Source organism: Colobus angolensis, unplaced genomic scaffold, assembly GCF_000951035.1.
Source record: "Colobus angolensis palliatus isolate OR3802 unplaced genomic scaffold, Cang.pa_1.0 Scaffold148, whole genome shotgun sequence".
NCBI classification, from domain to species: Eukaryota; Metazoa; Chordata; class Mammalia; order Primates; family Cercopithecidae; genus Colobus; species Colobus angolensis.
In genome coordinates, this window is record NW_012114577.1 from 6,046,797 (window position 1) to 6,062,749 (window position 15,953).

A 15,953-nucleotide genomic window follows, 5' to 3' on the forward strand; every position below is an offset into this window, starting at 1 on the left:
ACTCTATACACTGACTTTGTTTCAGAGGGATAGGCTAAAAACTTATGCCCATATCTATTTCCTCATAGAAAAAGATGAGACTTAGCAATTCCCTTCTCCCATTTACCAAACTTTGTTTCCTTGAATCATCTGACATTTGTCAGAGTTGCTGAGGAAGCCTTCCTGTTCATTGCCAATGCCTACTATGCTGCTTATATAGCCGATATACATTTTAATTGAGTAGACTTGAGTCATACAGCAACTAGCTAGAATAGCTCCCTGCCAGCAGCAGCTGTTGAGCACTTGAAGTTTGGTTAGAATTTTAGTTTAAAACAGGTACTATTCAGCTATTGGAAAATAGTTGGCTATAAGTTTTCCCCACAATCTAATATCTAGAAGTACATAGTATTTCCAATTAATGTTTAACATCTAAAATTTGTTTTGAGTATATTCAGAGATTGAATAGGAAAGCAAAACCTTGAATATGTTATATATTCAATATTAAGTTTCATCTGATTACCAAGTTATATTTATACTTGAATTGTTTAACCTAGTCACCAAACACTACCCCACTGCAGTCAGAGACTACTCTTCTCTAAATGTCTGACTTCAGCACAGGTCAACAGACAGACCTTTGCATGTAACATAGCCATTATCTCCCCAAGTCATTATCATTCCATAAGCCTAAGACAACCCTTTGTCAAGCTGTACCGGTGCCTACCACTGGCAACTAGTTTTTCTGAGGAACTGAGTTTTCAGTACCATAGGGAGTTAAGGGTACAAAGTTAGTGCTAAAACTTGAACTGGAGTCTATCCTTTTGTTGCTCAAGTGGCCCTGGGCAAGTTATTTGACTTGTATCTGTCCCAGAATCTAGACATGGGGGATGAATGAATACTATGCTATTTTCATGAGGCTCAAGTATGTTAACATCAAGCTTCTAGGACAGTTTGCTGCATGAAAACCATGTATCCCTGTAAGGTCAGGGTTTATATCCAGATTAGCAATTTGAAGTAGGGTTGGCTTGACTACAAAGCAGCTGTTCAGGAGTGTAACACCTTTAGCTTGCTGAAAGGTCAATTTAGAAGTTATTCCCTAGGCCGGGCACGGTGGCTCAAGCCTGTAATCCCAGCACTTTGGGAGGCCGAGACGGGCGGATCACGAGGTCAGGAGATCGAGACCATCCTGGCTAACACGGTGAAACCCCGTCTCTACTAAAAAAAATACAAAAAAAAACTAGCCGGGCAAGGTGGTGGGCGCCTGTGGTCCCAGCTACTCGGGAGGCTGAGGCAGGAGAATGGCGGGAACCCGGGAGGCGGAGCTTGCAGTGAGCTGAGATCCGGCCACTGCACTCCAGCCCAGGTGACAGAGCGAGACTCTGTCTAAAAAAAAAAAAAAAAAAAAAAAAAAAAGAAGTTATTCCCTGAAAAATAAGCAGGCGAAGCTGATAGAACCAGGATTAGTTTCAGAACTTCAGTGAGAATAGGGAGTACCGCAGAGTATGGCTGACCAGCAGCATCAGTTACAAGAAAGTTCCTTAAACAGGACATTTGCCTTGAGAAGTCAGTGATGATACCCCTACTACATCCCCCACCCCCCTTTTTTTTAAAGTCTTAGTTCTTAAGACTAGGAAACTACTTGTCAGTTTGGCTCAAAACTAAGTCTCTGATGATCAAGGCACCTCCAGTTGGCCAATCGATAATCAGATACCTTTAGTCACTGTTCTAGACATTGGTTTAAGTCTGGTGCTCAGACCAGGGAAGATCAGCATCGTCTAGGAGATGGTTAGAAATGTGAGTTTAAAGCCTTTGTCCAGACTGACTGGATCCAACTCTGAGAATGGGACCAGCCGTCTGTTTCTACCAGCCCTCCCGTGATCCTGAGGCACACTCAAGTTTGAGGACCAGCTATCTAGATTCATAATTAGTTTTACCCTAGTTTCATTGATCTTATGGAAGAATTTTATTCTGTGTTCTGACCTAAGACCTCTGCTAAGTCTGAAATTTTTGTATCAGTTTTTATTCTATTCTCAGTTGAGTTATATACTGCCAAGCTTAAGAGATAAAATGACATGAAGAGATGAACTAGTCTGAAAGTAACCTTTACCTTTCAAATGAGAAGCTCAGCACAGGCTGGGAGTACAGGCTGGTTTTATTGACATGTTTGGTCTGGACAATTCAGCTGTTTCTTGATAGCCAAGTAGGATACTAACAAGCCTCCAAGGATTAAGGTCCCAGAAAGGCCTGCCACCCACAGAACTTTTGAGTCTACAGGAGCACCTGGAGGATGGAAAGGTAGATTAATGTACGCTAAAACCAAATGATTTGGTGTCCTGACAAAGACTAGCAGTCTTCTGCTATAGGAAGGTCAATTTTTTTTTGACTAGAACACAAGGGGTAGAAAGGAAGAAGTTGGTTTGACTGGTAGTTCGGTTCACTAGTTAGATCTCCTCCCTCTTGGATACTTACGGAGCTTTTCTGGAGGGTCCTTAGTGGCTTGGAGTAGAATCATGGGGCCTTTGCTAGAAACACTAGCAGTGGTGTTCTGAAAAATGGTGTCTGAGTTTCTTCCTGTTAGAGAAATGAGACCTAGTAATTAGTTTTTGCACGCATAGGGCAGGGATAGAAAATGTTTTGGCACAAGGCCAAGTCTCTATAAAGCTTGGTTCTATGCCTTAAAAAAAAAAGTCTCATTAAGTGTATTAATACATACTTGAACAATTGAGATTTTGTATCTGATGCCATTACCTTAGTTTCGCCAGGACTTTGCTATAAAGATGTTAGAAACTATCCCTGAACTGCCATGCTTTTCTAAACAGAGTCCTTTGACAGTAACATGTTTATAATTCAGAGATCTTTCCCTGTGATTCAAAGGTAACTAGTAGAACAGAACTTGGAGGCTGAAGTGCAGAGGATTTAATGAGTTTAGATCTGGTTTTCAAATGAAATAAAACAATTTGATTCACTTGAAATATCTAGTTTTACATTTTCTGTCTTCCATGTTGTATTAAGAAAGACGGCAAGTGGAAGAATGAGAAACAAAGACATGCAGGTGGACTGTGAGGAAAAATATTTCTGGAGTTTGAGAGCAGCCCAAGCAACATAGCAAGATCCATCTCTATAAAAAAAAAAAAAAAAGAAGGGCTGGGTGTGGTGTCTCGCGCCTGTAATCCCAACACTGGGAGGCCGAGATGGGTGGATCACCTGAAGTCAGGAGTTCAAGACCAGCCTGGCCAACATGGTGAAAGCCTGTCTCTACTAAAATTACAAAATTAGCTGGACTTTGTAGCACATGCCTATAATCCCAGCTACTCAGGAGGCTGAGGCAGGAAAATCATTTGAACCCGGGAGGCGGAGGTTGCAAGCAAGCCAAGATCTCACCATTGTACTCAAGCCTGGGCAAAAAAGAAAAACTCCCTCTCAACAAAAGATAAGCTGAGTATAGTGGAATATGCCTATAAGTCCTAGTTACTTGGGAGGCCGAACTAGGCGGATCACTTGAGCTCAGAAGGTTGAGGCTACCATGAACTATACTCATGACATTGCACTCCAGCCTGCATGACAGAGCAAGAACTAGTCTCAAAAAAGAAACAGTGTAGAACCGTTTTAATTCTACTTTTTTTGCCAGTTGTAGGACCTTAATCTAAGGTGGTTCATTCTTTAGAAGTAGGGATAATATGCATTTTTGGAGAAGTTAAAGTATTTAATGTTGTACTTTGCATAATAAGCACCATTTAGTTACTATGAGTTTTGCTAGAAGGGACTTAAAGCTTCAGAGGTCATGAATGCCAACTCAGAGGCTAGACAAGTACAGGTAGAATCAGGCAGACATACGGACACATTGACTTAGAAGCATTGACCCCAACCAACTAGAGACCACATTCTAGGTCCACTCATTCTACTTATAGATCTTTAGGCTGCATTGCCAGACTTGTCAAGCAGGTATAGACATGTTTACTATCCAGGTGTATTCTTGTTAAAATGAGACATAAGATGGCCATAAACTGCCTTGGTTTGTGGATGAATTCAAGTTCATATGGAAAAAGCTAAGGTTGAGGGTTACCCAAACATTTATAGCTTATCGTAGACATGGGATTCTGGGAAGGTAGTCACCTTTGTTCTGTGGCACTGCAAGTAATTCAAGAAGCCTTAGTAAGATGAATCTTCAGTTTGAGTTGTTTAGCCAGAGACTAGGAAAGGTTAGACATGGGACTCAAGATTCATTCAAGTCTGTCCTCTAACATACAATCAGCTTAGATACTCACGACTGAGATCAGGACAGGTTACCACACAGGATGGTGTCTCAGCAGGCTGGCAGACTGACACGCTGCAGTGCAGATGCACCTGGGAGCCAACAGAATTCAGATCATTTGTAGTATCACCATGCTACGTGTCTCTAAACCTGCTTTGTCTCCCCAGGAAGAGGTTCAGGAAGTTATCGGAAAATTGATATGGTCCAAGTTGATATCACAATAGCACTAAGGAACTGGAGCCCAGTTGACAGATGCCACTCATGTGATTGGTAACAAGGGTTGCTCTGAGTACCAACAGCCAGCATTAAAGGGCTTCCTTGGCTGCAGAGTAACAGGACATGGAAACAGTTTTAAGTTGGGGAGGTTCAGAGCCCTGGTGAAGGTCATGGAAGGGAACATCCTACCGGTCCCCTGAGGGCCTGTTTCTCCGCTGTAGGGTCCACAAAGCTGAAGGTGAAGATGCTGAAGCGCTGGTAGTGAGAGGGAAATGGAAGATCCAAGTCTTCCTGGACAGGGATCAGCTGGGTCTGATAGTTGTCTCCAATGTAGGGGCAGCTAGACCAAGAGACCCGGCAGTCAGGATGGGCTTGAGAGTCTCAGCACAGGTGCATGAAAGAACCACTTACCCCTTTACCAGGATGGGCCACTGTGGCTGACTCAGGGGGTCTGTGCTGGGTGTTGCCCAACACTCATGTAGGAGCAGCCCCAGGGAGGGGTCCGTTCTGTGAAGGATGGAGACCTCCACGTAGATGGGATCCCGAAGCAACTTCACCACGGGGTAGTCACCAACACCATAGTAGGAGCCATAGTTTTTATCTGCAAGAGGCAGAAATAAGGATTTAAAGTAGTAACCTCTCAGTGACTTGAGGGACTGTCACCCCCTTAAATTGCCCCAAGCCGCTGAAGTGTCTTGTTACTAAGTTAAGGTCTTCATGCCCCCAGAAGACTGGATTTAGACTATATGCCAGATACTCCAGCCAAGGGGGTCATACCTTTGGCAATCTGAAGTTCCAGATTGAGGGGTCCCGGCTGGGTCTCAGGAAAGGGTGGTGGGAGAGTAAAAACCTGGACCTTGATTGGGAGAGAGTTGCTACTTACTGAGTAGCTGCAGCTGACATGGAGCCTGCAGAAAAACAAGATTTTAACTAGTTGGTTGTGGGAGAGGCAGGTGTCAGTTATATACATCCTTTCTTTTTTAACTCAAGGAAAACATGAAGTGCTAGACAAGTTTATAAGTATGATGGATGTGGTTCCCGCCCCGCTGGGAGCTGTATTTTAGTTGGGGAGACCAATATGCAAGTAGGACCAATGTTTGAATTGGAGATAAGCACACAAATAAAGATGCATCATGAGAAACATACCTACTGTAGAGATCAGGGAAGACCTTAGTGGTACCTTGATATGAAGGTGAAAGAAAATAAAGTTGAGGTAGATGGAGAGCCTCACCCAACATAGAACAAAGCCTGGAGGCAAGGAAGTGCTTGAGGACCTTTGAGAGTTCCATAGAAGAACCAGGCTGCAATCGGGGAACAGTGAGTGAGGGACTGAGAATGTTCAAAGGGAACAGGCTGGAGATGAAGTAGGAGCTGTTTTATGCAGGGTCCTCATGTTCATCTTAAAGCTTTGTTTTTTCCATGGCTTTAAGATGTGTGATACGATAGACCTAAGGTTTTAGAGGAATTCTTTTGGCTACAGCATGGACAATGGAGAAGGCCAAGATGTAAAATGGAGAAATGTAGGCTAAAATGTAGAATGGAGAAAGGCCAAAGTGAGAAAAAAGTCGTTAAGTGAAATAGCAGAACTCCAGGTGAGCTTGAGACTTAGGTCGGGTTGGAGACAGCAACGCAGATAGACTTAAGTAATGGGCAGTGAGATTGGTGAAACAAGGTAGCAGACAGGTTCTCCTAGTACTGAGGAGTGCTCATTTGTGGGTTCAGGGCTTACCCGAGAATGCCCACTTTATGGAAGAGGGGAAGTCATTCTGGTCAAGCAGGGTCAGGTTACGCAAGCCCTTACCTGAAGATGCTGTCACGAGTGACAGAGCCGCGGCTCCCATTTTTCACATCCCTAGTTGCCACCAGTTCATTTTCATATACTGCTTGGTCTCCAGTGATCTACAGGAACATATGGAGAAATCTTGATCATTTCTGTTAGCATTACGCTGCTTGACTCGGATCTGGTCTAAGTCCTCAGCAATGCTACCCTGTTGTATGTTACATTTCCTATTCCTTCAGCAGAGGCGAGAACATATAGCAGTGACATCCTGGCAAGTTATCACTTTGCATTATTTCAGGACAAAGGAATTGGAAGGGGAATTTGAGTACCTAGAAGAGGCAGCTGAAGCACTACCAATTCCAGTCAGCATCCCTGCTGGTTTCTTCTCTATAGCTTGGTAAATGACAGTCCCTTAGCTAGATCACAGCTGTGATGCTGTTAGCTGAACACCCAGAAGAGATTAACTTTTTCAGTGATGAGGCGTTCTCCTGCCCTAGATACTCTCCCAAACTCTAAGCAGTAGTCACAAGTATCCTTCATGGTCAGCGTATTTCACCTCTCCCCTACTAGTCACTACGACATTCCCACCCGAATTCCAGAGCCAGAAACAAAGCCCAACTGCTCACCCGTCTTGTGGTGCCACAGGAAGTAAATGGAAACTGGAACAGAACAAAAGCTTGTGTTGCCATCACAGGGTTACAAGCACTGTCATTTCTAAGGGCCAAGCGCACAGAATCCAAGAGCAGTGGCGGTGAGGCCACATTCTGAGACACGGCGATGGAGAAATGGCCCTCTCGGGTACAACGCAAGGTCACTGAAACAGAGCAGCTGTGCTGAAGGCAGGTCATCTCTCCCATTAAGGGGAGAACCAGATGAAAGTCTAACCACTTACTTTTAATCCCACTGAAGTTCCCAGCTGATGACCTCAGTGCAAGATCAGCCACCCAGTTTAACCCAGGCTCTAAATGAGCTCCTGGGGTTGAGTCTTGCCTCCCCAACTTATTGTGCGACATCAGGCAAGGTATTGAGCCTCCTTCAGTTTCATTTAAGAGGGGGATAGTAGCTCCTACCTCATTTTGCTTGTCAGTTAAGATTAAGATATTAGAATAGAGTGTGCAATGTATTAGGTTGGTGCAGAAGTAATCCCGGCTTTTGCCATTGTGGCTAAAGGCTGTGATTATTTCTGCACAAACCTATAATACTCTATGAGGTTGAATTTATGTTAGAAAACCTCAGAGCAGGATTTGAAACACGCAGAAAGCAACAGCCTTGAAGTGAGGCTCCCTAAACAATCCCAGAGTATCAGCCAAAGTCGCTATTCCTTGGAGAAAAGTTAAGTTTCTGTCAATTAGCAGCATCTGGCACTAGCAATTATCTGGCACATAGCCTTCAAGTCTAAGTGTTATTGGCTTTCTATCTGGATTCTGGGAGAATGGACAGTGGAAGCTGTAGAAAGGTCTGTTACTTTGGGATCCAGTGTTGTTGGATGCGTGGCTACATGGCAGCCTGCTATCACTTACATTTGCTTTCTGAGCAAAGCCCTCTCCGGATTTCACTGTAATTGGCGCACTTCCTCAGCTGGTTTCAGAGGTGTGCTCAGTTACTCACCGGTGTTTCCGTAGTAGCAGGAATTCACCTCCTCAGAGCTGTAACAGCAGCCTAGCCCCTCGCAGTCTCCTCGAGAGATGGGTGAAGGTGCACACGGCAGCCTGTCCTGCGCTGGGATGGAGTCACACCAGTCAGTATCTGGAGCATCTCGGGCTAGGTTTTCAAAAAGAGTAAGTCAGGTTAGGTAATGGAAAAGTTAGTCTTGAATACCATTTTGATACATGTCATTGACTTTGGATTCCTGTAGATGTGTAGATGATTGCAATAGGTGTATCTATTCCATATTGTAGATACAGTCTTGAGTGGTTACATGTTGTAGATTAAGTCTTGGGAAGTTGTCAACATCCAGTCACCTTGTAAGAGCGCCCTGACATTAGTTTTTTTAAAATTCAAGAATGCTAACAAGATTGGTAGAAGCAGTAGGGGCTTCTTACTCCTTCAAGTAACAATCCTTCCTTCTGTTCTGTAGAGGCGTTTCTCAAGCCTTAGTTTGGATATGAGTTATCTGAAGATTGTTTTTGAGTTCAGGTCTGGTTCAGAACTGGGGTGGGGCCTGCGAGTCCTCGTTTTATTAGTGCTGCCGATCCTGGCTATGTGTTGGGAAGGAAGGCAGGTGAGAAGAGGGAATTGAAAGTTTGAGTCTGTTCTGACTTCGAGGATGGGCTCTCAGTCAGGCGAGACTTTCTGAAATTGAGTAGGCACCATACTTCCTACTGTTTCCTTAGGGAAACGATCAGATACCCCTCCAGCCAGTGGGATGGGAGACCTGGGTCCTAGTCTCAGTGCACATCTAGCTCCGTGGAGGTGTTGTTCCAAGTCCCCTTGCTAGCTTCAGTTTTCTTTCCTATCATTCTCCCCATGGGTGAAAAACTCCTCGTTCTGGGAGTTCTTTGAATCCCAGCTCAGTCACTCACCGGTGATAGGCCCTTGGGCAAACTTCCTGGCAAGAGATAGGTTTTTTTTTTTTTTTTTTTGAAACGGAGTTTCACTCTTGTTGCCCAGGCTGTAGTGCAATGGCACGATCTCAGCTCACGGCAACCTCCGCCTCCCAGGTTCAAGCAATTCTCCTGCCTCAGCCTCCCGAGTAGCTGGGATTGCAGGCATGCACCACCACACCTGGCTGATTTTGTATTTTTAGCAGAGACAGGATTTCTCCATGTTGGTCAGGCTGGACTCGAACTCCCGACCTCAGGTGATCCACCTGCCTCGGCCTCAAAAACTGCTGTGATTACAGGCATGAGCCACTGCACCTGGCCAGCAGTAGTGTTTGCAGCACTAGGTTAGGATTAGGGAAGGTAACACCTGAAGTGCTTACACCCACAGTGCCTCGGCATTGAAGAATCTCAATTGGTAGTTATTCTAAGGATTGCCCATGGAGGTGAGAGTTGGGACATGATCCTTCCTTCATTAATGTCAGGTGTCACTGCACAGAACAGGTCAGAGAGGACCAAGAGCACTTTCACCCCTCCCAGATCCTGAGAGCTTCCAGCCTTTACCTAGAAGATCCATAGGACACTTGAGCAGCTTCCTCTCTGTAACCATCTTGTGTTCAGCCGCACCCACTCCTTCAACTCCGACTGGCATGATGTAGTGGGAGTCCTGGAGAGACAGGCCCTTGGGAGTCAGCCTGGATGGTAGCATGAGGGGCTTCACTCAGTGTCCCTGGCCACTGGGTCATACTCACCCACTCAGTGACATAGCAGCTGCTATAGGTTGCCTCCAACACCACGGAGCTGCCCGGACCCTTTCTTATCCAGGTGCCACAGTCAGAGTCATTCTGTAGCTTGTGCAGCAGCCCTTGTTTGTCTGGAGGGGTGAGGAAGAGGTGAAAAGACAGCAGTCAGTCTCCAGTACCAGAAAGGACAGTCAGCCTTGCTATTAAACCCCAACGAGCAACTGTCAATTAGAGGAACAATCGGGAAATCAGATTCAGATCAGACGTAGTTATAACTTAGACTATTTCTTCTACAGAAAGATGCGACAGGCTCAGAGGGGGAAAGTATCAAGACAGGAAGGTAGGGGAGACGTCTTAGGTAGTAGAGGAGGCATCATTGCTTGGCTAAGCAAGGCAAGTCATCAAACTTACCCCAAGTTACTAGTACAGGAGGAGAAGTTGCCTCCTGACTGAGGTTTACAGCAAACTGGAAGCTCCACAGCCCACAATGGAGCACACTGGAATAACCTGGTGCCTCAGGCTTATGCTGACCACTCAAAACAAGAGATAATGAAACACACAGCAAGACACACTGCAGCAGCCACATAATGCTACCGGGAGTTCCTACCGGCCGCAGGCTCTCCACCTCCTCTCCCAAGAGCCAGGGGTCTGCCTGCCCAGATTCCTTTATGTACAGAAGGCAGGCTTGGTTTCAGCTGCACATCTTTGTGACACTCAGGTGGGATGCTTTTAGAAAGAGTAATTCTTCTAGCCTCATTTGCTTTGGGGCACAGTCTGCAGCTGCCTCACATTAAATACCACAATCCAGGCAGACTTCAGAGCCCAAGAAAAAGTAACTTTTATCTAACAGAAAAGAAAGAAAGAAAACTTCGTCAGGGTTGCTCAGTGTAGCATTTGTTCCACTAGTTTGTTGAGCTTATTGACTTCAGAAGACCTCCCTCTAGAATTTTGCATATTTGGGTGTGAAACTGCCGTCTTTGAGCTATGGGGTCTGGGTACGCTACGAACTCTCTGAATCTTGGTTTTCTCTTCTGTAAAATGGGAATGCTATCTCCTGGCAGTGGTGGTTTTAGGATTAAGCGAGAGATTCTATGGCAAGTGCCTGGCACAGGGCTTGGCCAAGCAGTGAGTGCTCAGTCAACATTGTTGGGTGAGAGGTGTGGCCCTTGAGAAGCCTTGTCACCTTCTCCACCCATTCTAGAAAAGTTTCTGTACAATTAGAGCCTGTCTTGAAATTCTAGAAAAATCTTAACTTGTTTCCTGAGAAAGGTTGATTTTGAACCCTTTCTTGGTTCTTAGATGGAATCCTACCACAGCAATTTATCAACAAATTCCAAAGCATTTCATTGCCATAACTGTCCTACAGTGCTTCCCCACAGAATCTGGGGGAAATGTGGATTAGGTCATGAATTCTTCAAACTGGTTCTGCCTCTTACAGCTATTTGAAAATTTTATCATTTGGCTATGTTTCAGGCATATTTCATAAAGATGTCAGGGTTTCTTGCTTGCTTTCTACATTTTTGTTTTCCACATAAGCTACAATTTATATACTTTGGTCACTCTTTAGGCTAGAGTGTCAGACCAGATTGTAGAGGAATTCTAAGAGATTTGGGGATGAATGGATACATTCCCCACTGGAGAGGCAAGAGTGTGGAAATTTGTCTTCTGTAGTCTTCCACCAGTATTCCCAAATTGTTCCCCTGATTGTATTTAGACTGGTACTTCTCAGTTGACTAAAAATTGTAGTCAAAGCACTGAGAATGTATAACTCGATATCTCTAGTTCTCTTCAACTCATCACACAGGACAAATAAGCATGTGTCTTCCTGGGAAAGTTGGTGGCCCTTTTAACCACATGATGAAAAATGACATTGCGGGAATGCTGGGCTCTGCCCTCAAAGACAGATGTGGCTTCCCTGACACCCTCTACCTGGATTAGGTGCTCACCACTGGGTTGTTACATGCATTTGCTCACAGGATTTGCCATGTCGGATTGTAATGACCTCTTTCTTGTTCAGTTTGCCTACTAGAAGCACGTAAGGCCAGGGACTGTTTCATTTGTCACTGCATCCTGAGTGCCTTGGATGTAGCTTCTCTGAGTAAAGACTGAATCAATGAATATGCTTTCGTTAGTGGCCATGTCCTAGGGCTAACCCCCTTGAAAATGTAGTTTCCAGACCTCACTGGTACAAATTCATTTCCTTTATGATGAGCTCAAACTCATAACCCTGAAGTATTTTTCCTTCAAGTAAATATCATGTGATTGCACATATAAGAAGAATCTGAGGATCTGACTCATGCGAGATGTCTCAGGAGTTAAAAGGCCAGTCTCCCGACTAGACTTACTAATATTGCTTTATGCCGAGACCAGCTTGGTCGTGGAGACCCTAACCCAGCGGTGCTAGAGGAATTAAAGACACACACAGAAATATAGAGGTGTGGAGTGGGAAATCAGGGGTCTCACAGCCTTCAGAGCTGACAGCCTCGAACAGAGATTTACCCACATATTTATTGACAGCAAGCCAGTGATAAGCATTGTTTCTATAGATTGTAGATTAACTAAAAGTATTCCTTATGGGAAACAAAGGGATGGGCCGAAATAAAGGGATGGACTCTGGCTTCTTATCTGCAGCAGGAGCATATCCTTAAGGCACAGATCGCTCATGTATTGTTTGTGGTTTAAGAATGCCTTTAAGCTGTCCCCCCCTCCCCCACCCGGCCAGGGGTCCCCAGGTGTTCCTTGCCCTCATTCTGGTAAACCCACAACCTTCCAGCATAGGTGTCATGGCCATCAGGAACATGTCACAGTGCTGCAGAGATTTTGTTTATGGCCGGTTTTGGGGCCAGTTTATGGCCAGATTTTGGGGGGGCCTGTTCCCAACAGCTTTACAAAGTAGTGAAATGTCAAGGAGAGTTACTTCTTTTGCTCCTACTTGGAGGCAATGTAGTATACTGTGTCACGTGAGTTTTGACAATGAGTGGACTTGCATACAAATTCTGACTGTTACTCTGCAACCTCTGTCAATGCATTAACCTCTTTCTCTCAGTTACAGTTTTTATATCTGTAAAATAGGGATAATAACGCGGATAGTATTATTACAACAGATGATTAGATGAAATAATGTATATACAGTGCTTGTTGCATAATTGCTACACTGTTACTAACATCAACAGGACCAGCCTGGGAGATGAAGGTGAGAAGGGTGGCAAATAGAAAGCAAATGCCAAGCAGTGCACTCATTTGATCTGCAGGGAGTCTGAGGAACAGCCTATACTCGTGAGCCTGCAATCCCAAATGAGGTCCTGTGTTTACATAATGAAGTTGAAAAATCACAGATGTCTGGAACTATGTGGAGCTATCTCGAAGTCCACCTAGGATCATACCCATCTCTCTGATGCTGCAGAGGGTTAAAGATAGATCCCAAGATAATGCCGGCAGCGCTGGGGTTAGGTAATTTTATGCTCATTCCTCTGCTGAATCTTCCAAGAACATCATCACTTCATTTCAGGATGAGAAAATGCACTGATAATGTGTGATCCACCTCGAGGAGCCCCAGGCTTAACAGAAAAACATCCTACCCACTATTATCACAACATAAATGCTCTGTCCTTTGAATTTGAAGGGGCAAATGCTGTTCTTTGTCTTATGTTAGAATCACCCAGTCATTTAAAAGTTGTTTTAGTACCATTACAAACAGAATATTAGACATCCTAACCTGTACAGACTTATCAAAAGCCCTATAGTCATGGTAGTATTCATGTGACCCACATTTTATAGGCGGGCTTAAGGATTCCCCTGCTGTTCCTTACTAAAGTACTTGGGAGTCCTGCGGCTGAAGCTAAGCTGCCCATTCCTCATTCATTCACTGATCTGGCCACTCAGGTCACGAGGGCAACCTGTGTCACTGGGGAAAGGCAAACAGTGATTTCCAAAAACCTTCTTCAATCTGGTCATATTTACATTTGAGTGTTTCATTTTAAACTGCAGAATAGGGACATAACCCCACGAGGTTTGGATAGCATGGAGCTCTTGTACAATGCTTTCTGGCCATTGAGTACAGACTCCTCGTCTGGCATTAACAGTGATTGCCCCACTGTGACTGGAGCAGGGTCCTCCTAACTGGAGGGTGAAGTACCAAACAAGGCCCCAGGAAGCCCACTTCAAGTGTAGAGAAGCAATAATCAAAATTATCCCTCAAATATGGAGGGATGATTAGACCATTGTTGTGTTAATCAGTAATTAGGGAGCAAGGACGGCGCATCCAGCTGCTCTCTGCATGTGGTGGAAATTAGGACGCTTCTCTTCTGAAGGAAGCTGTCAAACTTAATTTACTGTAAGTACTTACACGGTTTTCCTTTTCAACAAGCAAGAATGAAGTGTAATTCAGAGTCAGTTGAGATGACTTCCATTACTGGGTCTCTCATTTCAATGCCTCTTTTGTGTCCAAGTTACAAGACCTGTCTCTAAAGTGTCTCCTGTGCTGACTGCACAGCACCTGCTCTGTTCTGATGTCTCTCCCCTCCTGTTTCACACCTTCCTTTGCCATGATGAGTGGAAAATCATCATTCCCTTTCATAGGCAGGGGGAGACCCTACTGAATGGGTAGTTGGATTTTGAGAGAGATGTCAGTATGGTTAAACCTTGAACAATATGGGGGCTAGGGGTGCCAACCCCCCATGCAGCCAAAAATCCACGTAGAGTTTTTTGGTCCGCCTCAAATGTAACTAATGTAATTGCCTGATGGGTTTGTCCTACTTGCTGCACAGGCAAGATCAATTTACTGAGACTATGGCATTGCAATGAGGAAAGAGTATAATTGATGTGAGACCAGCCACACAAGAGACTCCAATCAGTCTCCCTGAAGGCTTGGAGGTTAGGGGATCTTCAAGCATACTTTCGTGGGCAGGAGACTAAGGAACGGGTGCTGTTGATTCATTGGGATGCACTCTTAGGGGTATGGAAAATGGTCCTTGTGCACTGTGTTTGCTTCTGGATCACGGGGCTGTAGGACCCATTGGATCATGAGTCACAAGTCTGCCTTTGGGTGGGGGGTCAGTCAGTTGCCAGAATGCAAAAGCCTGAAAAATACCCCAACATATCAATCTTAGGTTCTACAGTAGTCATGTTATCTATGGGAGTAATTGGGGGAAGTTATACATCTCATGATGTACAGAACGATATGCCTGGTTATCTGTAAGTACACCTAGATCTTAGCGGAATTCCAGCCCCTCTCATCCTAACCTTGTAGACTTTCATTAGTCTTACAAAGGTGGTTTAGTTTTGGAAAGGGCTATTATGAACCCTGCTTTAAGGTTAAATCATAAACTACATTTCTCCCAAAGTTAGCTTGGCCTACTCCCAGGAATGACCAACGACAGTTTGGAGATTAGATGCAAGATAGAGTCAATTATGTCAGATTTCTCTTCATAATTTTGCAAAGGTAGTTTCACTAATAGCCTATTGTTGACCGGAAGCCTTACCAATAACATAAACAGTTGATGGACACATATTATGTATATGTATTATATACTGTACTCATAATAAAGCTAGAGAAAAGAAAATGTTATTAAGAAATCATAAGGAAGAGGACATATGTTTTCTATTCATTAAGTGGAAGTGGATCACCAGAAAGGTTTTAATCTTTGTCATCTTCACATTGAGTATGAAGAGGAGGGGTTGGTCTTGCTGTCTCAGGGGTGGCAGAGGTGTATATACCTGTGTATAAGTGGACCCATGTGGTTGAAACCCGTATTGTTCAAGGGTCAACCGTATGTTGCTATTCCTATTTCTGAAAGTGAAAGAAGAGATTAAGAAAGAGGTAGGAGACTAAGCTGCTAAAGAAAGATAGCTGAAATTTAAAACTTCTGCACTGAAAGTCCTGACTTCACCACAATGCAATGTAGCACAATTGCATTTGTACCCCATGAATATATGCAAATAAAAATTAAAAAATAAAATAAATTAAGGACTTTGGGGTGGGGAATTACAGGTAAGATTAACGTAAAATTTCTGGTCCAGACGGACTGTCTCTGTTGAAGTTCATGCCCTTCCCCTACCTTTAATTATACCATCTACTTAAGTTTGGATCATGTTCTCTCCTCTCTAGACCATGCGGTTGACATGTTGTCTTTACAGGTGACAGTAAATTTTGAGCACCATAGACCAGTAGGGTCTCCTCCAACGTACCATATCTATGAAAGCATATAATTGTCATGGGTTCTAATTCTAACTTTTAAAATACTAAGAGAAGGGGGAAGACCCTGACTCTAATGATTTCAAGCAGCGTTCTTAGAATTTCTGTAGACATGGCATTTAAAGTGGCTCCTGCCCACTTATTAATTATTTGTGCAAGCCTGTGGGAAATTACTCCTCCTCTCAAGATCAAGACAAAGTGGGCAGAAGGAACGAAGTTTATGGCCAGATTGACTGACAGCTGAGCAGGCCCG

The 15,953-nt window shown here is 44.2% G+C and overlaps 1 protein-coding gene across 1 annotated transcript; it reads right to left on the reverse strand.

The window, feature by feature from the left end:
• Positions 1 to 2,128: 2,128 nt before the first annotated feature.
• Positions 2,129 to 10,376, reverse strand: ZP4 (zona pellucida glycoprotein 4). Its single transcript, XM_011935750.1, has 13 exons — positions 9,919 to 10,376; positions 9,517 to 9,638; positions 9,329 to 9,431; positions 7,833 to 7,985; positions 6,851 to 7,038; positions 6,246 to 6,343; positions 5,222 to 5,352; positions 4,856 to 5,045; positions 4,634 to 4,784; positions 4,242 to 4,320; positions 3,982 to 3,984; positions 2,446 to 2,547; positions 2,129 to 2,256 (listed from the first exon to the last, which is right to left on the reverse strand). The coding sequence occupies exons 1-13, from the start codon at positions 10,091 to 10,093 to the stop codon at positions 2,129 to 2,131; spliced, it is 1,623 nt and encodes a 540-aa protein (XP_011791140.1). The 5' UTR covers positions 10,094 to 10,376.
• Positions 10,377 to 15,953: the final 5,577 nt, after the last annotated feature.